The sequence below is a fragment of the Crinia signifera genome, chromosome 7, assembly GCF_055691185.1.
Source record: "Crinia signifera chromosome 7, ASM5569118v1, whole genome shotgun sequence".
Taxonomy (NCBI): domain Eukaryota; kingdom Metazoa; phylum Chordata; class Amphibia; order Anura; family Myobatrachidae; genus Crinia; species Crinia signifera.
Genome location: NC_139223.1, coordinates 165,902,686 through 165,927,288, shown reverse-complemented (window position 1 = coordinate 165,927,288; position 24,603 = coordinate 165,902,686). Strand labels below are relative to the sequence as shown.

Below are 24,603 nucleotides of genomic sequence, written 5' to 3'. Positions count from 1 at the left end.
TTTAAATTGCCTTTCCCTGTGGAATTTCCCCTGGATGGCCCAGGTAAGAGATTCTCCTTATTTACACTATTAGGTCCATAGATTACAGGGGGGCTCATAGATAGGAGATTTGAACCCTACTTGCGTGGCAAATCTTTTAACAGCAAGGCCCTAATCTTAGCAGCTTTAGTACAGACTATACAGGAAACCCTGTTCTTAATAACTACCAGCCCTATACTTAATATTAGACCGAGGGCCGGGACGATGGGCTGCTAAATGTACTACAAAGCCCCCGCTCTTTGGCCTCAGAGCAGTACCATCCTGCCCGACCGCCCGCACGAGTCATTAGGGACCTTGGGACGGATAGCAGCGGGGCGGATAGCAGCGCTGCAGCAGATACCAAGCCTGCCCCACTCACCTCCGGTATCGCTCGGCGGTCGACACGATCAGCGCTTGTAGGCCCAGACAGGGCCGCAGTCTCCCGGTCACCAGCCAGGCCAGCGGCGACTGAAAGGGGAAGGGGGTCACCTTCAGTCATCGGCGGGGAGTCACCAGCATGGGGAGTAGGGGTGCAGCAGCGGCGGACAATGGGAACAGTGCCGGAAGGAGGGGGGCATACAAGCCAGACTACATCCCCGGTCTGCCCCGGCTGAGAGTGGAGTTCCGGACACAATCCTCTGTCCGCCAGCCCACATGCTTTTCGGCGAGCGGGCACTGGGCTGCAGAGCAGCAACAACGGCGCTGCATCTCCCAACGGCTCCCATTACTGTTGTCCGCCATGCTGCTTACAAAGTAGAAACCACTGCCAGCAGCTCATCGCACTGCAGCCAGGTCAGGGACCCAGCGTACGGGCAGGAAGGTGGCTGAGGCGTCAGGCTGTGGGAAAGAGCAGCAGCTCCCGTTCCCCACACCTGGTCACAGACGAACAGAAGTGGCCTGCTTCTGGCCCACTGCTGCAGCCGGGATAAAGGAGGGTGTGGGGGAGAAAAACAGGGCAACATCCAGAGGCCCACATGGGAAAAGAGCAGCAAACTCCAGTTTACCTGCACTTAGCAGGGAAGCTAGGAGCAAGGTGGAGGGGAAACGAAAAGCACTGTAAAAATTATTATTATTAATTTTATGGTAATCCGGGGGGCCAATATTACCTCCGGTCCTCTGCTGTATTCCCCGTTCCTCCAAAAAAATGGCGTTTAAGTAGACATGAAAATGCATCATATTTAAAACATCTGCTAGATTATACAATAGCAACCTGGGCAAACATATTCTGCACAGCTACCACAAGGTAGCTATACCCACACATAACTCTGTTACATTTGCCTCAAAATAACTGCTTTGGGGATCATCAACCATTGAATAAGGCATTTTAAAAGATTCCTCTCAGATGTACAACCACACTTTTGGGGCTGCGTTCACAATCTCTCCTTATATGGAACTAGCCTTTGGAGGGAGCAGGACACGCCGCATCAGGGGAGCACTTTGCAAAATTCTATTACCAACTATAATCTTCCTGAAACAAGTTTTCAAAAAGTAGCCTAGTATGTCTCAGAATAACAATCGCAAGGGGGTCACCGCTGGTTAAGACCCGGAGGCCACTTAGATGTTATATGGCAATCGGGGGCGCCTCTATGCAGACATGGTGCCTCAAAGCAAATAGCCACCTTCAAGACAGGCGGCCTTAGACTTATATACTGTTACAATTTACCGACAAACTTGCTGATGAATAGGTGGACAAGGTTTGCAGTTATACAATGGCCCTGCTAGTAGCAGCGATGCTAACCACTGCACCACCATACTGCACTAACAGCAACTTCCTTCTAGAATTACCACATTTGCACATTGATTTATTGATTTGCAGTTCCTATTTAGCGCAGCAGATTCTGTGGGGCTTTACAATCGTAGACAGGGGAAAAACAAACTGGTTAACAACAGACAGACTGGGAAGTAGGAGGGCCCTGCTGCAAGCTTACAATCTATAGATATTCTGTCATATTGCCCACTAACCGCAATCTCTTGCTATGCAGTAATTGCACTTGGCCCTTTGTGTTTTATGTCTCAAAAGATCAGCCGCAATCTCTAGGTATACAGTTCTTAATAAAGGTGTTCGGCTCAGGGATCACCGTTCTCCAGGCATTTGTCTAGAAATTGGGGCCTTATAACAGCTTAATAAATAGATTACATAATATGACAGTGGAAGCACAGGGCACGGCATAATTAGTTATTTAAGAGAAATAACCTTTAATTGTTTAAGTAGCTACATTCAAGGAGAGAGGAGCCGCCATCTGCTACTGTCATCTACAATTATTAAGAGCAACGGCAAAGTTATGGCATGTTTTGGCTGCAGAACACAGAGGTTATGTGTAGGGACAGAGCTAGGTTCCCGCTCAGATATTCACTATGGCTTGGCCATTGGGTCACAAGCAGCAACATAAGTAAAGCCAATAGTCCCAATGTATGTGTTCCTGCACTTGCTACTATCTACGTTTTAGCGGTGATTCATATTGTTCCCATATTACGTAGTGCATTACCGGTAACCTTTTACCCATAGCTCACTGCCCCGGGATCTTACATTCTATATTTCCTTCCATGTGGACGCATATGGCCATTAAAAACTCATTTTGTTGTCCGCACCCAATGAATTTACAAGTATGAGTGTGGAATATTATAATTATATTCCACACTATAGCTTCCTTTAGTCGGATATGGCCATATGTGGCAATGTCATAGCATCATGTTGATACCCACTTAAGGAGGTGGAAAGCACCTAGTGGATATATATTTATTCCAAAAAACTGGGGGGTGTAGGTCGACACAGACAAAGGCCGACATGCCAAGCTACTGGAATGCCTGGGAGTCGCCACCACAGCACCTAGATTCTAGTATAGGGGAGATTGAAGCCAGTAGGGGGGGATTAGTAAGTAGTAGTGAGAGGCGTAGGCTTATTGACCTGGTCGCACTCTATGCATTAACATAACTCCAGCATTAGGGAAGCATGCCGCAGGAGGCGCACAACAGGCAGACGGGTTAATGCTAGCAGCCACACAGCAAGGGAAGTAGGACAGGGCCCAATCACATGTCTCCACAGATGGCAAATTGCTCGAGAAAACATGGAAGGAGGTGGAAAGCAGACACAAATCAAACAAGGGTGTTGAGGAGACGTGGACAGCCGAGTCAGAGCAAGCAGGTGACGGTCCTTCCAGTGGTGAGACAATGTTTTTGGTGTTCTTCCTTTTCTGCACATGCTGGGTCTCACGCCAGCCACTCTTGAAAGGAAGGGGCCGGGAGTAAGTAGCACGATCAGGGCTCCCAAGCGCACAGCCAGCCAGATAGGCCAGTAGGCGGACGAGCAAGCAAGGACACAGCAATAAGGGCAGGAGGGCGGCTTGGCCAGGGGCGGTCCAATATGGCTACACCGCAGAACCGCGAGGATTGAAAGAGAGCCGCGGGCACAACAGCCAATTACTGCTATATTTCATAGCCCAGGGCAACCTTCACAACGGTTACAGCAGCCTTCAGAGGCGCAGTATTGTAATCCCTCTTACTTAACTACAGTAAGGGGAGTAAGTGTGGCAATAAAAAGGGACATGCCGACCTTAAGGGGTCTAATGCATACTAGCGCAGCAGGGAAGCTGCTGGCCCTGACCTGTAAGTGGTCAGTCGGCCATGGGTACAGCAAGGAAGCTGCGGGCCCTGACCTGTTAGTGGTCAGATGGCCATTGGGCACAGCATGGAAGCTGTAGGCCCATTACCTTGAGTGATCGGGTGCATATTAGCGCAGCAGGGAAGCTGCAGGCCCTGACCTAGAAGTGGGGTACCCATTCAGCTGGATGTTGCGCTGATGCCTTGAAGGGTTAGGCCTCTCCTCAAGGGAATTCTGCACACACTCTCACAGATTAGGGGCGGCTACAACCGCGGCAAGGGAAGGCCGCACGGTGAAAAAATTTAGGGCCTTAGGCCGATGGCGTACCGCTAGTTACAATAAGTACATCTGCCCGCATCTACTGCCATGAGGGCAGTGCGCCAGCCAGATTGCGCTAGCGCTTGGGTGGATGTTTGTATGTCATTTGTGCCCATCCTACTCGGGGATTAACTACGCTCTGTTGTTGGGCAGAGCGTCCGGAGTTTTCACGCTTTTTTACCTGAACTGACAGACTGAATTCTATAGTCAATAGTCCCTCAGCAGGTCCAGACGTTTTTGTCCTCCGGCCGAGTAATCCCCTTTCCCCAGAACCCTTCCCCCTTTGTGTCAGAAATGGGCGTTCTATTGGTACTTTACCAAATTATATGCAACCAAAATTGGGCATCTGAAATTTTATTTTCTTTGTCAGATCCTCCTAAAATACGCTAACATATCATAGCCTTACAAACCAGTGCACAATTCTTGTACCCACCCATAAGGGGTAGGGAAGAGATAGTATCGGGGTACGGAGGGCAGGTCACACCTTAGTCCAAAGGGAAGCTGTAAGCCCTGACCTCAAGTGGTCTGTTGGCCACTAGCGCAGGATGGTAAACACGGGCCCTGACCTTCAAGTGGTCAGTGGGCCATGGGCACAGCATGGAAGCCATGGGCCCCAACTTTAAAGGGTCTGATGCATACTAGCGCAGCAGGGAAGCGGCGGGCCCTGACCTGTAAGTGGTCAGTGGGCCATGGGCACAGCATGGAAGCTATGGGCCCCAACCTTAAGGGGTCTGATGCATACTAGCGCAGCAGGGAAGCTGCGGGCCCTGACCTGTAAGTGGTTAGTTGGCCATTGGGCACAGCATGGAAGTTGGGGGCTCGCGACCTTGAGCGGTCTGATGCATATTAGCACAACAGGGAAGCTGCGGGCCCTGACCTGGAAGTGGTCAGTTGGCCATTGGGCACAGCATGGAAGCTGTGGGCCCATGACCTTGAGTGGTCTGATGCATATTAGCGCAGCAGGGAAGCTGCGGGCCCCGACCTAAAAGGGGTCAGCTGGCCAAGGGCACAGCATGTAAGCTGCAGGCCCTGACCTCGAGTGGTCTGATGCACACTAGCGAAGACCTGGAGAGGTCCAATGGCCATTAGCATGGCATAAGAACTGCGTGCCTCGACCTTTAGTAGTCTGATGGCCATTAGCGCATCATGACTTGCCCGCATCATAATTTGGACTTGCATCATGCCTCAGTTTGTGTTAGAGAGGTTATGGGTAGGTCAAGGCGCCACACATGGGCAAATGAAGTTTCATTGCCACCATTGGTTTCTCCCTGTTAGAATCCCCTATGTAAGGAAAGGGAGGCTCAGATTTGTGGAGGATCTATTTCTAGGAGCGTCCTTTTGGTGCTCTAGTCTGGTGGCGGGGCGGGGGTGTCCTGGGACCAGGACCCCCGCTTTGGCGGGAAAGAACGGCAGATTAATTGATTTAGGTCTTATGTAAGCGATGTTGATACATCATATCGGTTGTTTTCGGTGCGCTCACCTTCATTGACTATAGGCCTGCGCTAGATCACCCGCTCGGGGGACAGCGAGACCACCCGCTCGGGTTGGCAGTCAATGGAGTAGGTGGAGCCATACCGCTTGTGTAGGGAATACGTCATTACATACGTCAGTCGTGGGGTGGAGCTTAGATCACTAGCCGTTCTTTCTGGGCCACCATTTAATTAAGGAATTCTAATACAAGCAATTAGCTTAAAGTGTTTTAAATAAATTCAGCTAACAATTTCTGCCAAACCCAAGTCTCCGAGTCGTTATTTCAGGTTTATATAAGTAAGTGTTGAAATGTAAAAATGTATACATGCACAAGGTCACACATCAGATGCTAGGATGTTTAGAATAACGTAATGACTGCCATAGGAAAGGAGTGAATTAACCCCTTCCCGACATTGGACGTACATTTACGTCATGGTCGGGAAGTACTTCCCGACACATGGCATAAATGTACGTCATGTGTTTAAACTGTCACTGCGTCTAGAGACGCAGTGACAGTTAGGTGATGTCTGCTGTCCCTGACAGCAGACATCCCCCCTCGTCGCCCAGGGGGGGCAGGGGTGCCCCCCCCGGTCGGCGATCGCTGTGATTGGCTGTTCAAATGTGAACAGCCAATCACAGCTATTTCCGTGTTACCGGCGGCTATGCCGCTCGGTAACACAGAAATCGGTGGTGATCGGTGCAGCACCGATCACCACCGATCCGCAGACACCCCCTCCCACCCCCCCGGCAGCTCACCGTCCAGGGCAGCAGCACCCGGCAGTCGCAGCCGGAGCGCACGCAGCGTGCGCTCCCCCCGCCCACCCCCGTACCCACAGCAGCAGCAGCAGCAGCAGCATGAGCTGCTAAAAATAAAATAAAATGAAATCAGCTGAATTTTATATATATATATATATATATATATATATACACACACATGTGTATATGTGTGTGTGTATATATATGTGTGTATACATATATATATATATATATATATATATATATATATACACACACACATATATATATATATATATATATATATATATATATATATGTGTGTGTATATATATATATATATATATATACATATATATATACACACACATATATACACATATATACATATACATACACACACACACACACACACACACACACATATATATACATAGATATTCCCGACATATGACGTATATATACGTCATGGTCGGGAGGTACTTCCCGACCGAAGACGTATATATACGTCATGGTTTTACTGTCACCGCGTCTATAGACGCGGTGAAGTTTGGAGATGTCTGCTGTCCCTGACAGCAGACATCCCCCCTCGCGGCGATCGCTGCGATTGGCTGTTCAAATGTGAACAGCCAATTGCAGCGTTTTCTGTGTTACCGGCGGCTAAGCCGCTCGGTAACACAGTGATCGGTGCTGTACAGCACCGATCACCACCGATCGCCAGCCCCCCCCCCCCTCCCACCCGGCAGCCCCCCTCCCTCCCACCCACCCGGCTGCCGCAGCGCCAGCACCGCTCCCACCCCCCCGCCAGCCGCAGCGCCAGCCCCCATCCCAAAGCTGGTGACCAAAATGGGGTCACTTGTGGGGGGGTTCCACTGTATTGGTGCTTCGGGGGTCTTGCTAATGCGACATAGCACCCACCATTCATTCCACCACCAAAAATCACTCCTTCCCTTCTGAGTCCTGCCATGCACCCAACTGGCATTTTTTGGTCACATGTGAGGCATTGCCGTACTCGGGAGAAATTGGGGCACAGATTTTGGGGTGCTTTGTCTCCTTCATTCCTTGTGAAAATTAAAAATTTTGAGCCAGAACTGCATTTTTCTGTAAAAAATTACATTTTTTTACAGAAAAATGCAGTTCTGGCTCAAAATTTTTAATTTTTACAAGGTATGAAGGAGAAAAAGCACCCCAAAATCTGTGCCCCAATTTCTCCCGAGTACGGCAATGCCTCACATGTAACCAAAAAATACCAGTTGGGTGCATGGCAGGACTCAGAAGGGAAGGAGTGATTTTTGGATTTTGCAGCACAGATTCTGGTTGAATGACCCCCGAAACACCCATACAGTGGAACCCCCCCACAAGTGACCCCATTTTGCAAACTACACCCTTCAGGGAATTCATCAAGGGGTATAGTGTACATTTCAAACCCCCCGGGGTTTCACCAATTTTGATACAACTGAGCTGTGAAAATGAAAAATTTATTTTTTTCATTTTCACTGCCCAGTTGTACCACAATTGGTGAAACCCCTGGGGGTTTGAAATGTACACTATACCCCTTGATGAATTCCCTGAAGGGTGTAGTTTGCAAAATGGGGTCACTTGTGGGGGGGTACCTAAATTTTAGCATTTTATGGTGCCTAGAAACCTACATGGTGCCTAAAAAATAATCTCATAAAAAGGAGGCTCCAAAATCAAGTAGGTGCTCCTTCTATTATGAAGCCTGTGGTTTGGTCACCGTGCATACTAGGGCCACATATAGGATATTTATGAAAACCAAAGAATTGGGGGAATCAATTTTTAGTCACATTTCTCTAGTAAAATCTACTGTGTTCCTTAGAAAAATGTATTAAAATTGAAAATCCGAAAAAAAAATGAAATTTTGAAATTTCACCTACACTTTGTTTTAATTCCTGTGAAACACCTAAAGGGTTAACAAACTTCCAAAATGCTGTTTTGAATACTGTGAGGGGTGCAGTTTTTGAAATGGCATCATTTATGGGGGTGTCTCACATACAAGTCCCTCAAAGTCACATCATAACTGACCTGGTCCCTAAAAAAATCAGTGTTTGAAATTTTCTTGAAAATTTGAGAATTTGCTATTCATATTTTAAGCCTCCTAGTGTCCAAAAAAATGAAAATGAGGTTGAAATAATGATGGCAACATAAAGTAGACATATGGTCTATGTTAGTTATTCACTATTTTGAGTGGTAAGATTATTTGTCTCACAAGCAGAAAATTTAACATTTTGCAAATCGCTAAATTTTCCATTTTTTCACGATATTTTGGTATTTTTCACAAAAAAACACAGACTGTATCGACGAAAATTTACCACTAACTTGAAGTACAATGTGTCACGAAAAAACAATCTCAAAATCACTGGGATAAGTAAAAGCAAAAAAAAGTTATCCCCACTTAAGTGAGATATGTCAGAATTGAAAAAAAGGGCTCTGTCAGGAAGGCAAAAACAGGCTCTGTCGGGAAGGGGTTAAACATCCAAGGCTGTGTGGACACTATGGAGCATGTGACTCGGAGCCAATAGGAAAACAGGGGAGGGCAGAGTTAGCTGGGATAATAGAGGCAGGGAAGGAGGAGTCTTCCTCTTTTCCCTGTGGAATTTCCCACCCTACCCGCCCTATTACGATTTAGTAAGGGGGTGATAAAGGGGGGGCTGTAAACGCGTTGGCTGAAAGGCGGGAAAGAACGGCAGATTAATTGATTTAGGTCTTCAGTAAGCGATGTTGATACATCATATCGGTTGTTTTCGGTGCGCTCACCTTCATTGACTATAGGCCTGCGCTAGATCACCCGCTCGGGGGACAGCGAGACCACCCGCTCGGGTTGGCAGTCAATGGAGTAGGTGGAGCCATACGGCTTGTGTAGGGAATACGTCATTACATACGTCAGTCGTGGGGTGGAGCTTAGATCACTAGCCGTTCTTTCTGGGCCACCATTTAATTAAGGAATTCTAATACAAGCAATTAGCTTAAAGTGTTTTAAATAAATTCAGCTAACAATTTCTGCCAAACCCAAGTCTCCGAGTCGTTATTTCAGGTTTATATAAGTAAGTGTTGAAATGTAAAAATGTATACATGCACAAGGTCACACATCAGATGCTAGGATGCTTAAGCAAAATGTCTGCTTCGATGGTAGAGAAGGTTTTTTGTGTGCTAGAATTAGTGAAAATGAACCATGTTACTGTTGTACAGTGGTATTTTAGATCACCTTATGGGAAACTTCCACCTACAAGGCAGCCAATCTATAAATGAAGCAAGAACATACGATTACTGGTTGATTATACAAAGGGAAAAAAAGTTGGATTATCATATTGGTGTCTGCCATGTGTCAAGACTCACACATACAGTACAATATGTGTAACTTAATCACAAAAACTTACATATGTATGCTACCATCTAAGTATTTTGACTATTACATCAAAAATACTTTGGTTTCTATAAAATATTGAAAGTGCCTATTTCTTTTATAACTGTACAATATACCTGGATTAAATACATTTACATTTATTCATGTCTAGAATGTACACTGCTTAAAATATGTTTGTTAAATAATTAAAATATAATTCAGAAATGAAGATATTTTAAATCAAAATTGACTTAATCTTACTGATTAAAAATCCTATTTACCTTTCATACTACAATTATGATCTGAAACTAAGATAATTAAAAAAAAAAATATTTAAAAACCAAAAAAATAAAATGACTAAGAATTGACCAAAACTGATTTCTCATGATTCAAAGAGCCCTTTATAATACAGCTGTAATATTCCTGAGTGTGTTATTCCCTAGTTCCGTTGTATCACATGCACAATTATAACAGTGTTCTTCAATAACATAAAAGCAGCACCTTTGTGTTCTGTCTCTCCAGGGGACACCCTTTATAAAGTGCTGCTTGGTCAATGTTTTAAATTTTTTTTAGTTTTAACTGTTATAACTGAAAAATAAAGGAAGCTTACAACATGCATTAGGTTATCAATTAAAGGCAAGGTAAAAAAAAAAGTCCACCACCAAAGCCAAGTACTCGAAGATGAGCCATCTCACTGCCTATACTTGGAAGTAAGGAAGCCAATCCTTATCAGCAGGTTATCAATTAAAGGCAAGGTAAAAAAAAAAATCCACCACCAAAGCCAAGTACTCGAAGATGAGCCATCTCATTGCCTATACTTGGGAGTAAGGAAGCCAATCACAAGGCATTTTTTCAATTCCAGGATTGAAAAATGCTCAGTCCCGGGATACTTGGGATCCCGTGATTGGCTTCCCTATGCCACGGCCGCCCCTCATATTTACTTACATTAACGGGGGGAGGGGGGGCGGGTGGCCAGGAGCTGGGAGGGAAGTGCGGCTGGGAGCTGTGCGGATGGGTGATGCAGTGCAGCCAGGAGCTGGGTGGCAGGGGGGTGTAGGAGAAATCCAGGTGGGTGAGCAGTGTGTCTGGGGGGCGGGCAATGTGGCTATGCGGCTTATGCAGAGTGACCTCTGACCACATCTTGCTATCAGCAGGGGACAAGAGAAGATGGTCAGCATCTGAGCAGGTGCTGAAACACTGCCCGGAATTTAGACTGTGCATGTGCAGTCTAAACCCAAAATTCCAAGATTGGAAACTCCAATCCTGGGATTTAAATCCTAGGAATTGTGAGGCCAAATCCAGGGATTTTGCGATCATGCGATTGGCCACTCTACATGGGAGTCTGGCACTTAATAGTCTGCAATGTTCCACGCAAAATCCATCATGGTTAAGACTAGAGGCAAAGATCATTGTATCATAGTGTGTAACCAATATGTGGCAATAGTCATCTAAGGACCTCTAGCATTTGCTGTATAAATTTGGTGTAAGACTTAAGGGGATGCGGTCATTTGGTCTACAGCATAATGGTCGACACCATTAAGTTGACATGGGTGCAGGTCGACATGGGAAAAGGTCGACATGGCTGTAGGTCAAAAGGTCATTAGTTTGACAGTCAAAAGGTTGACATAGGGTTTTTCACTGTTTTTGGAGCCGACATGTGCAGACAGGCAGTATTTCATGCCGTACCATCCACTAGGGCGTGGTGGGAGAATAAAATAGTGTGCTGAGTGTAGAGAGGCACTGTGCCTGAAGCATCGTGAGCGCAGCGAGCGATGCAAGGGGATGTGATGCACTTTAAACTATGTCCATGTTGACTGTGTTGACATTTGGGTCAAAAAACAGTGAAAAACCCCATGTCGACTTTTTGATTGTTGACTTAAACACTGGCGAACTAATGACCTGTTGAACTAATGACCTTTGGACCTAAAACCATGTCGACCTTTTCCCATGTTGACCTAGACCCATGTCAACCTAATGGTGTTGACCTTATTACTGTTGACCAAATTATCCCAACCCGACTTAAGAGATAGCCTTATCTGGCTGCACTTTAGAGCCATGGGAATGGTGGGCAGCAGGGACGGTGTAATGATTAGCATTACAGCCTTGCAGCACCGCTTGATCCCCAGCATGGTCCATCAAAAATATATTTTCTTGATTTATTTATCTACAAAGACTCCACGGGCAATATTGAAACTAAGCTCTTTCATAAAAGTACTGCTACCAACAGTCTACTCCACCAGACCAGCCACCTTTTCCAACCAACTGTGGAGAATATCCTCAAAGGTGAATTCTTAAGGCCACGCAGGAATTGCTCCGACAACACAGTGTATAACATCCAAACTATTAAACTTTCAAACCACCTGAAGGAGAGAGGATGTTGCAATAGATCAATCAAAAAAAGCTAAAATACAACACAACGTATCAACAGAGATAATCTGATCTTTATCAATAAAATAAAAAAAAAACAGAAAGAGGAAAGAAGATTTATTTGTAGCTATTGTCAGGAATGGAAATCCATAATACAAGCTCTACAGAAACACTGGCACATCCTCCAATCTGAAGTAGATCTGTCCAAACACATCCAGGACAAAGTTGCCATGAGCTGGCTGAGCACCAAACCTAAAGGAGCACCTTGTAAAAAGTCACTTTACATGAACAAATCCCAAACCTACTAAAATAACGTGCTCCTCTCTTGTGGCTCATGCAAAGCATGTAGCTACATGCTCCGCAAAAAAATGATTCACAGATAAGTATGGAAACATCTGTAGGATCAGAAATGGTATCAACTGTCAGGATCTCCTGCATAGCCTGTGATTGTGGCCTAAAATACAGTACATTGGCATTATGACTAGGGTGCTTAAACAGCACATACTAGAACATATTGGTTCAGTGAGAAATGCGAGTTCAGACATGCAAAAATGTCACAAATTAACGTCTGATGCAAGACATAAGGGAAATCTCAACATATTCAAAGTGTTTAGATTCGAATTATTCCAAATGGGTATACGAGGAGGTGATTTGACCAAGGAGCTCCTTAGAGTGTCACCCTAGACACTCGAAACCAATGATATGGATACCTTTGGCCCTCCATCTGTTGATGAACTACACATCCAAGCATGCCCTGCAACAGTTTTAGAATGACCAAATAGCAAAACTGTAGCAGGGCATGCTGGGATATGTATTTTAACAACAGCTGGAGGCCTGAAGGTCCCCCATTACTGCTCTAAACCCTAAAGGACTTAACGAATACATCAATTACAGTACCTTTTTTTTATAAATCTCACTTATAAATCTTGATTATTTCTCTTTTCCTACTTATCTTGTCAATTAACCAAATTATCTGTTTCAAAAATATGTTATCTATTTTATACTCTTTTTCTTGTTTTTATCATCATCATCATCTGTAATTTTTCATATCCAGGGACAATGAGTACTACATTATTTTATCATACTCTTCTCAACCGTTTATCATTAGTCATGATTTATCATTAAGAAATATTATCATTCTTGTTTTCCACATTGAACTATCCTAAAATAGAATAATGATATTTTAAGCTCAGGCTCACTTCTCTCTGCTTATCATTCTAATTCTACATATCCTAGGACATTAGCATTATACTGTACATACCATTACTCTTTGTAGTTGTTTGGCTAGAATTGCAATATCTGAATCAATCTGCTGTAACCATCAGTTAATTCGCTTTGTGCTTTTTTTCCCCTTTCCCTTGTCTCATAAAAGTTAGGGATCTCCTCCCTCCAATATTTGTGAAATGGACATACTTAGCCCTCTACTGTAGCGTAATGTGGAATTGTGGGCTTCCCATAACTTCAATCTTAATCTTGTTAAAGTTATAATATGTTTAACTCTATCTGTTAATATTCTCTTGTTTAATACACAATGGGGCAGATGTATTAAGCTTTAACAAGAGATAAATCCAAGGGTGATAAGGAGAGATAAACGTCCAGCCAATCACCTGCTAACTGCCATGTCACAGCCTGTGTTTGAAAAAAAGTCAGTAAGGAGCTGATTGGCTGGACATTTATCTCTCCTTATCACCCTTGCATTTATCTCTTGTTAAGGCTTAATACATCTGCCCCTTTGAACCATCAGCTTAATTGCCGGCCATTCTCTACAATTGATTCCTGCAGACTTAACACAGACCAGGAATTCCATCCAATTACAGGCACTGATGTGAACAAGCCTGTATTAGGGTGAAATGCGTCATTTGACCTGCTAAATCCACATTCCATGAGAGACGCAGCCTCCTTCAATCCCCACAGCATACCTGTGATTGCTGCACAGCCGGCCCAGCACACTCGCCAGCTCTCCAGCGCTCCAGAATCCTTCCCTGACAGGCAGTGAGGGCAGCCCTGTCCCATGGTGCTTTCCCAGCAGCAACCTGGCCACAAGCACACCAGTGTCACAGATGCCAGAACTGGTATGCGACACTCATTCAGCCATTCTGACATCCCCACAGTGCACCAGTGACAGCTGCACAGCCAGCCTGAAAGATTCATCTCCAGCGCTCTCGAATCCTGCCCCGACAGGCTAGCTAGGGTAGCCCAGTCTGAGTGTGCCACACCATCAGCCACCCGGCCACATGCACACTAGCAGGATGAATGCTAGATCCACCGCCCACTAGCCGCAATTCTCCTCCAAACCCTACAGTGTGTCTGCCACAGCTGCACATGCTGACCCGGCTACACCGCCAAATCACCCATCTCTCCTGAAACCCCGCATTGGCAGGCAGTTGAGGACAGCTCAGCTCCAACGTGCCCCGCTTCAACCAACCCAGTCACAGCCCACACCAGCAGAACAGCAGTCTCCAGAGGCAGACTGGCCGGCACTTCACCCGCAGCCCATACCCTGACAGCAGTGTTTCCAATAGATGCCATCAGCGTTGCCAACTGAGGCTAACTAAGCTACCCTCCACACCATTTCCATTTCACCATTAAGAAGAGCATCATACAGCTATCAGGGGAGTCACCCAGATCACAGCCACCACTGCATCTACACCTATATCAAAAATAATTCATCTATTTTCAAGCACAGACACTATTGCCACAGATTGTCCTATTCAAACATACAATCTAATTGACTCTGTTACCTGATACAGGCACTATCCCAGCCAGCACAATTCCAGTGCAATTTTAGGTACTCTTTACCTAGCACGGCGCCCATCGCGGCCATCGCGGGCATTGAATGCACTAAAAAATCGGGTGCGACGCGACCGACGCGATGCCCGCGATTTCCCATAGGGAACAATGTTAAATGTCTCAATTGACCCGATTTTTCTGTTCAATGCCTCAATTGACCCGATTTTTCCATAGGAAACAATGTTAAATGGCCCACAGAGGCCAAATAGGCACCCTAAAGTGTGAAATGGCCCCCACAATTGTTAACGCCACCCCACGATCAACGTGAACCCGAAGCGTGGCGAGCGCAGCGAGCCCGCGAGGGGCGGCGGTACGCGTCCTACGACCTTTTCATACCCTCACTATCCACATCGGCGTGGAGTTGAGAATAGAATAGTGTGGCGAGCGCAGCGAGCCACCGAGCCCGAAGCGTGGCGAGCGCAGCGAGCCCCGGGAGGGTCCGCGGATACCTGTGAAGCCCGCGAAGGGACGCGTTTAACTGTGAAGGTATCTATTCTGCCCCTGCTGTCTATATAAAAATTGGTACACTTCTGTGTGTGGCATTTACTATGCTTTGATTATATTAAGTATCTGTCTTTAATAGAACTTTTCAACTGTTACTATCAAGGATGTTTAAAAAAAACTTATTCTTTAAATAGAAATTGTGCTTCATCTGCTGTGCTCAGAACATATCAAGTGTTCATTTATGTGTTAAGCCTCCACATCTTTGACATTTTTACTATTTGTGTCATATGATGTACACATTAATGAGTTCATTAACCTGATGCTTAATCCAAAGATTGCTGTATAGTGAAGATACTTGGATTGATTGGTTGAAGTACAATTACATGACTCTATTAGAAAACTTTTAAGGACGGATTCGCTACGTCTCTGCCTTCATGCAATGATATTATTATTATTATAAAAATTATTAAATTAAGGTATCAATTATATGATTATTGATCTTTTTGTTTTTCTCTCAAAATGCTTTTTATTGTCCAATAAAATATATTTCTACAAACATAAGTACCATGCACAGATGTATAATAATAGTTTCTATTGCAATACGCATTATGTTGAATTGTAACATCACAATACAATATTAATAATACATAAACTGATACATACATACTGTAATGTAGGACAAGTCAAAAGGTAGAGATAAATATCAAGAGAAGTAAGACAAAAAGACACATGAAGGGGGGGGGGGCAGGACAAATACTAGGGAGATGGAAACATAAGGATGAAGTGGGTAGGGAAGGGGAAATAAGAGTGGGGGAGGGAGTTTCAATGGTGGGAATATCCATGTCTTGTTCAATATTCTACTATCAATGAGACATATACAACTTATTAACCATATAATATATAACATATGGTATGATATTCGAGGTACTGCTTCAAATAATTTAGAATATTTATATGAAGTCATTTAGTATTTATTAGTCTTTATAAAGTGTAGATAAGAATTATGGCAAGTAAGATAGAGGTCAACTTTCTAAGCATTTTCAAATATTGAAAGGATGTGTTTTTTTTGGTATGTGAGTCTAGGGTGTCCATGAATAAAGACCATATTTTAAAGAATTTTCGGGCTCCATGAGATAGGTCCAATCTTGCATATTTCCTTTAAAAATAAAGTATCTGTAGGAGTTTCTGCTTGACTGATGTTATTTGTGCAGTAGTTTTCCAGTCCAATGGATTAGGATGCATTTCCTTGCTACTGTAAGGATGAAGATAAGCAGTGGAAGAGTATGTCTTTCGATTTTGTCCATTGGTCACATGAGGAAGGAGAGTCCCATAAGAGCTAAAGGTTCTATGGAAAACTTGACTTAAAAGATGTTATAAAGGAAGTTTATGACTTTCCACCAAAATCTTTTGATTTTGTAACAGTCTCACATGCAATGTGCGAAGTATGCTACTGTTGCTCTACAATTAGGACCTTGCACCAAATACTGTATCTACGTCTGTAGATAGGTCTGTTATATATGCTCTTTGCATTGTCCGTAGGTAAACTTCTTGAAGGTAAACAGAGTTTAGGGCTTTTAATGAAATAGTAGGCAAGCCAATTATATTGTCTAATTGGACTATATATATTGTATATCTTTAACCCATTTGTCAAACAGTAGATTCCATTGTACATGATTTACACATTTTTGTTTCATTACCAGCAAATAAAGAAATTTTATTTTATACTGTTTCGTTAATAAAAAGTTGAAAAGTGAATCTATCTTTCTGGGCCTGGTGCCTTTATTGAATTCAGGATGTGCCTTGCCTGAAAGTACTGTACATAAACTGGTGTGTGCGGGGTAAATCATAACGTTGGGAGAGATTTCAGAACGTACTGTATATACTGTATAGATCCACCTGGGTCGAAAATCTTATTGGACGTATCTAATCATTTTTCCCTCCATGAGTTGTATAGTGGATTAGATATTGAGGGTAAGAAGGCTGGGTTACCCCACAATGGGACAAATTGGGTATATGATTATTATTCTAATTGTTCTAATCTCTTGATTGGATTTGTTTGTTTTTTTGGCTCCATAAACAATTAAGTGGAGATTCTTCATTATATAAAATTCTTTTTGAGGTCTGAATCATCATAATTCTCCAACTGGATGCTTCTAAAACCCTCTATTCTGTTATGTTTTGTCTACTCATTAATGTATCTTTATACTGTAAATAAATATGTATATATCATTATTAAATAAAAATCAATAAAAGTTATACTGTATGTTACCTAACTCAGAGTACTCACATTTGTGCAAGTGAATGTATGCCCTAGGATTTTCTTATTGAGTGCTCCAAAAAGAGTCTTCTTTTCAACTTGCAAATTGAGTTTGTATATGCTCCCCGTGCTTGTGTGGGTTTCCTCTGGGTACTCTGTTTTCCTACCACAATCTAAAAATAGGATGGTAGGTTAATTGGCTCCCAACAAAAGTAACCCTAGAATGTCTGTGTGTGCATGTACATTTGTTAGGGAATATAGATTGTAAGCTCCACTGAGGCAGGGACTGAAGTGAGTGTTCAACTAAGGCGCTATGGGATATGTGTGCCCTATATAAATACTGTAACTGTTAATAAATAAATACTTAGGTCAGCAATGTCTACAGTAGGTCAACACCATAAGTCCAACCATTACAAAGGGTTGACTCAAGCAGAAAGTTGACATACAGTAGAAAGGTGGATGTATGAAAAGGTCAACATGAGTTTTCACTTACTGTATTAGTGTCAATGTCGACACCAGAGCATGTGGACCCATGTATTTATAGCTCGCCATGATTCTGGCCAGGTGCCTTGCTCCACTACTGTGGTGCTAGGTAAACTTTACCATTACCAATCGGATCCACATGGATCGTATAGTATGCCAAAATGTAAAAAAACCTAACAAATCCCTCTTTTTCATGGGCAAAACCATGTTGCACTGTAGGTGGGGCATATGTATGGGGAGTATGGATGGTGTAATGGTTAGCATTGCTGCCTCACAGCACTGAGTTCATGGGCTCAATTCCCACCATGGCTCTAACTGTGTGGAGTTTGTATATTCTCCTCACTGTTGTGTGGGTGTCCTCCTGGTACTCTGGTTTCCTCCCACAATCCAAAAATATACTGGTAGGCTAATTGACTCGCAGTAAATTAACCCTATAATGTCTGTGTGTGTGTGTACATGTGGTAGGGAATATAGATTGTAAGCTCCACTGGGGCAGGGACTGACGTGAATGTTCTCGGCAAAGACCTGAGGAATATGTATGCACTATATACTAAACTGTTAATGTGTAGCATTATAAGGAGAGTGCAGGATTATAAGTGGCCTGGAGGAGGCCATAAAAGGGCCCAGTTTTGGCATATAGTATTCCATAGGTAACATACAGCTGAGCCCTATGAGAAGTATTTTTCTTGTATTTTCTTTGAGGTCTGCAAACTCGGTTATCTCCTGCACATGAAAAATCATTACAAAGATCAGGGTCAGACTTATTTGTGACCCATCAATTGGTTTGGATAAGAAGTGTGACTACAGTATATAACTCATTTAGAGACTTTGAGAAACTTGTTTTTAGTATCCCAGAGGTTCGCAACAGGGAGTGATTGATCCCTATATACCCAGCATGGTGTACGGTGTGTTGATATGAAGAATAACGGGAATGCGTACCCTTACTCGCACTTAAATATGTGTGGACAAGTGCATAAAGGTATCTTTTAGCTTTGGGACACCACATGTAATAGAAACCAAAGGCTAATATCAGAAGACATATGAAGGAACATCTATGTGTACTGCACTCACATGGGGAATAGCTGATACATTATGGCCCTTATTCTAGTTCACTCTTAGAGGCAAATTCCTTCTTAGCTGGACAAAACCATGTGCACTGCAGGTAGGGCAGATGTAACATATGCAGAGAGAATTACATTTGGGTGGGGTTTTTCCTTCAAAGTGAGATCTATATTGCAGTGTAAAAATAAAGCAGTCAGTATGTTCCCTGCACAGAAACAAAATAACTCACCAAATCTAATTCTCTCTGCACCTGTTAGATCTGCCCCCCTGCAGTGCACATGGTTTGTCCAGCTAAGAAGGAATTTGCCTCTAAGAGTGAACTAGAATAAGGCCCTATATTCTCTTAACGGTATCTTTACTGGAAAATATCGGCTTCTTAGAATGTGGATCCCATGTGGTTATGCAAATTAGAATTGCCACCTCAGTACTCAGAAAATGTTATGTATTAAAAACAAGCTTGCACATACAGAAAGAAGTCTGTCCAGCAAGATGGAAACAAATGCTTCACCTGATTGCCATGGTATTGGACTGGTGCTCCAACTACTCCCCTCCAATGCATTTTGACAGCTCCTGCTATCTTTTTCAAGGTGAAGAGTGGCTGATCTTATAGGGTACTTATTGTGTGTCTGTAATTGTAACCGGCAAAAGGATTGGCACTACAACCGACCACAGCGGCATCTATACACTTGTGGACGCAACAAAGTGTGACACCTCCACTTACCCAAGTCGTTGGTTTCCATCTGATGACGCTACTGAGTTGCATCATCTGCAGATTTTGCCACTGGTAGCATTTACCAACATCCACCCACATATGTGCCGCTAAAGAAAACACTTGCACTTTGCCTTCTTATCATCAGCAGAGGCCCGTCATCCAGACCATGGATGCATGGTCAGTGGACCTTCCGCAATTGCTCCTCATCTCCATGCACAGATTGACAAGGACTTTGCAGCTATATAATGTCAATCTACACATCAGGCATTGGTGAGCAAGAACTTTTTATTGTGGTGCTGTTGCTGAACTTGTTACATTCAGCAGTTGTACATCTGTCTGTCTGAAAGAATTATTAGATAATTATAATTGACTGGACATTCCAAGGACTTCTAGCACTCTGCAAATGTTTCCGTGTACGAGAAACAGAGATATATTTGTTTAAAATCTATGACTGATATCATTTATGATCTCACAGTAAGATTTTAATTACCATAAAAAATGAGATGGACTCTTGGTCATTGATACAAATGTATTTTGTTTATTTTATAATAATATTTTATTGACGTTTGTTGCCTAGGTGAAAAAACGTCATTAATTGAATGCCCCCTATGGCGCCGTAAAAAAACCATTGTGAATCTCCAACTAAGGGCGGTACTCAATGTCAGCCCACTATTTCTGCACGCTCTTAGTTGCCGGTGCCTATTCAATGCTGCCATTTCCAACAGCATTGAAGGTAGATTTCAACAAAACAGATCCTACTTTAAGTCAGATCTGTTTTGTTGGAAATGGCCATGGATTGTCAAATTTATTCCTATTTTTCGACAATCTTTGGCCATTTTCACCGACATGCCCAATTCCGCTTGGGCAGTTACAGTCATGCTGGGTGAAAAACAGCCCAGGATTCCAACTGTCGGGACAACAGCCTGAATCCCATATTGAATACCCCCAAACAATCAAAAAATTGTATGGATGTAATTTCTCTGCAATGTGTAGGGACTCACATTTCATCCTATAAAGGAAGAATAGGAGACCTGCGCTAATACGTGCTGGTAGAATACTGTATAATGTGCTGCAACAGTGATCTAATAACTGCGATCTGTTTGTGTGATGATATTGCATCACTTTCAGACCCCAACTGTAATATTGGGACAGAAATGCTGAGAGATGGTCATGGAAGACAATTACCGGGAATCCAGGTACGTCCATGTGCAACACCAGAGGTCAGTGATGCCAGCCTCTGGTGCCATTCCAGCACCTTCGCCTACCTGCCAGTGAATCGTATCCCCACCAACCTCCCCGGACACATCCATACCCCCCCATTCACCCCCCCAATCCATCTACCTGTATTCACACGTGCAGCGCCCCAGTGCCTAGTTTCAACCTAGGCACCGTGGACATATCTACAAGTTAGAGAAAAAGAGGAAGTGGAGTGGTGCGCTATCAATAGCAGCTGGCACTGGGTTGTCAAACCCCAAAAAAGTATGAAATTATAACAAGAAATAAGCCAGCGCTAGCTGTTCCAATAATGTAGACAAGACGGTTCTCAAACAATAATTATTTAATATCACAATGGATGTACTCGATCACAAAACAAATATGAAATCAGTAAAAAATATGTAAGATAAAAAAATTTGAGCAATTATATAAAAAGAATATAACAGGGATATGTAAGATTCTAGATTGAGATCTCCATCATGATGGCTTTTAGTTGAAGAAATATGGTGTGAGTGTTCTCTGCATGCACCATGTGACAGCACAGCAGATTCACTTCTCTCCAATGACACGGGTGCCGGATTGACGCCCCCTCCATCGCTAGACGGCGCCCGGCATACGTGACTCTCACGTCACTGAGCATCCGTTACATAGAAACATGGCACACGCAGTGTTTATATTATCTACAAGTTAGTCTGCGCAGTCAAACAGGGGACTTCAAGGGGTCTTATTCCTTTACCTGTTAAATACCGTGCAAGCAGGATATCCTAGATCTACTACGGTACCCTGCCCAGCACGGGTCAACCATCACACCACATGCACCCCATTTGTACAGCGGTATTTGTTTAGACATAACTGGGTGATTTTTCTCCTTCTTTGAAGTCATTATATTGTTATAGTTACTGGCATTGTGACGAATACATTTTTTTTTTAGCAATTACACACTTCAATGTCATCAGTCATCATCACACACAGATCGCAGTTATTAGATCACTGTTGCAGCACATTATATTCTACCAGCACTTAGTGGATCAGGTCTCCTATTCTTCCTTTATCAATACTAATTAGAGGGTGGCCTCCCTATTTTGGAGTCCAGCAGCTGTAATCCTATTACCATAGGAATGCAATATGATGCAATAAAGAATACAGTATCTATCCTTATGTATCATTGCCTATTTCCCTATAGATTGTAAGCTTGCGAGCAGGGCCCTCCTACATTTTGACTGTCTGTAAATACCTTGTTCGTTGTATCACTGTTTCCTTTGTAAAGCGCAACGGAATGTGCTGCGCTATATAAGAAACTGTTAATAAATTAATAATAAATACATTTAAGTGAGAGCCAACCCCCTCCTCATTATTGACACATTTCATCCTATGTTGGGCTATCTGCTTTTTTTGAACTAAAGGTTTTGCTGGACAAAGTAGAAAAACTAGTTGGATTCTACAGCACCGTTTATTGACTTCATTTTCAGGATTTATCAAGAATTTAACTATAACAACCTATTCTGTGTCACTTCAAGGGTGACTATAGCTCCATACACACTAGAGGATATTGTAAAAGATATCATACCAGAAATGGGATTCTAAACAATACCTTTTAAAATATTGTACACTATATATTATTAACGGTACATGCTACTGCGCATTGTTAAAAACCCCTCCTGTCTGCTGTACACGCAGGTCAATTTGGCAATATATCCAAACAACCAGCATGTTCAGCGGTTCCTGGGGATGTCACTGAACAATACATTTACCAATATTGTTTAGTGCGTACACTCAATATTGGCCAACTGTGGCCGATTATGTTAACTACAGTATATTGCCCGTGGCCAGGGTCACCTAGTGTCTATGGGGTATTACAATTACAGTACATACAGTATGCCAACAGTTTTGATGTTTAGGTCTCTTCGTTGTAGCTTTATATAGATGAATTAGCTAATTATTATCCAGGATTGTTGGAGTAACCAAACCATTGTACTATTATTATAGTAATTGTGTAAGGGGTTTGGACACCACATATTGTGAGCAGTTTCTAAAGAAATTCTATCCTATAATGATTGATCGCTGCTCCATTGATTAATACCAATAAAATAATAAGTGCTGAAATTTTGCACAACAAAACCAAGAGCTTAGAAAAATAACATAATACAGAGTCGGTCATCTCTATTTTGGAAGTCTAGCCCCTAAATTTAAAGCTGCAGATATTATTTCTAATTTGTGATTTTAATGCTGCTTTTACATCATTATTCCTAAGAGTATAAATCAAAGGATTCAGCATTGGTGTAATAATTACATAAAATATAGCAATGAATTTGTCTTTTCCTGCTAGAGAACTTGACCTGGGTTTCATGTAGGTGGCCATAGCTGAGCCATAAAACATTATCACAACCAATATGTGAGACCCACAGGTGGAGAAAGATTTCCGCCGACCGGCAGAAGATTTAATTTTTAAGATACAAAAAATTATCCGAGAATAAGATATTATAATAAATGTAACCGGTATCATAAGAACAATCACACCTTCAACAAATACGATAAATTCAATAAACGAAATGTTTTCACAGCCCAGTGATAATACTTCTGGCATTTCACAAATGAAATTATTAATTTTGTTATTTTCACAACGATTTATACTGAGTGTAAGAGTTACATGGGAAATAGAGAGAAGGAACCCACATATCCATGTACCGGTGGCTAATCTGACACAGACCGTCTTACTCATAATAGTGGTATAATGTAATGGATAACATATAGCTACGTAACGGTCATAAGCCATAACTGCAAGTAGAATACATTCTGTCTCCCCTAAGGAGAGAGAGATGTACATTTGTGTTGCACACTCAGCATATGATATTGTCTTCTTTACGGATATCAAATCTTTCAGCATCCTTGGCACAGTGGAGAATGTATAGCAGAGATCCAGAAATGAGAGGTTGAACAGAAAGAAATACATAGAGGTGTGAAGACTGACATCTGACAGGATTAATATAATGATGGAGATATTTCCAAATAAAATTATTATATACACAAGCAGGAAGACAAAGAAGAGAATAACTTGTGTCCTGGGCTCACTGGTAAGTCCAAGAAGAATAAATTCTGTTATGATGGTTTTATTTTTCCAAGACATTCTTTAAAAGAAATAAGAAAATGATCTCAGTTACAGTATCTGTTACTTAAGTTGTTTTTACATTGTAAAAAATGGAAACAAAAATCCCCAAAATTTTATAAACACACTAACTGCACTTACAGTATTGCAACAGATATAATGAATGTAATTTCACCTAAACAATACTGTATTACAACTCTTCAGGGCACCAAACGGGCCAACTATTCTTCAGGGCACCAACGGGCCAGCATCTTTTCTAATATTTAGAGATTTACTCATACGCTGTTGTTTTGGTTCTAGATCATCAATAGGTTTTGGTTCTAAGTAATCATTGTGTTTGAGTTTAGTAAAAAAAAAAAAACTTAAGTGTTTTAGTTGTGGTTTTGGATCTGGGTTTCATAAAATTTTGGACTAAAAAGTTAAAATTGTGTCATTTGGAACAGTTTTTGTTCCTACTGTACACTACAGTATAATTAGCATCAATCATATTCACTCCCAGTCATCTCTCATATGCGGTGGCACCTGCAAATCACAAAGGTGGAGCTTACATGTAATACAAAACAAGATTTTTTTTTAAATCCCAGGTAAAAACTTGGCCAGATCCTTGGAATGGGTTACTCAGAACCCCAAAAGTATGGATGTATTCAAACCAAACTGCTAATTTCTACTG

The 24,603-nt window shown here is 42.6% G+C and overlaps 1 protein-coding gene across 1 annotated transcript; it reads right to left on the bottom strand.

Moving 5' to 3' along the window:
• Positions 1-23,003: 23,003 nt before the first annotated feature.
• On the bottom strand, positions 23,004-23,954 carry LOC146021275 (olfactory receptor 2D2-like). The gene has a single exon (XM_083155071.1). It carries the CDS (start codon positions 23,952-23,954, stop codon positions 23,004-23,006), a length of 951 nt encoding a protein of 316 aa, XP_083011197.1.
• Positions 23,955-24,603: the final 649 nt, after the last annotated feature.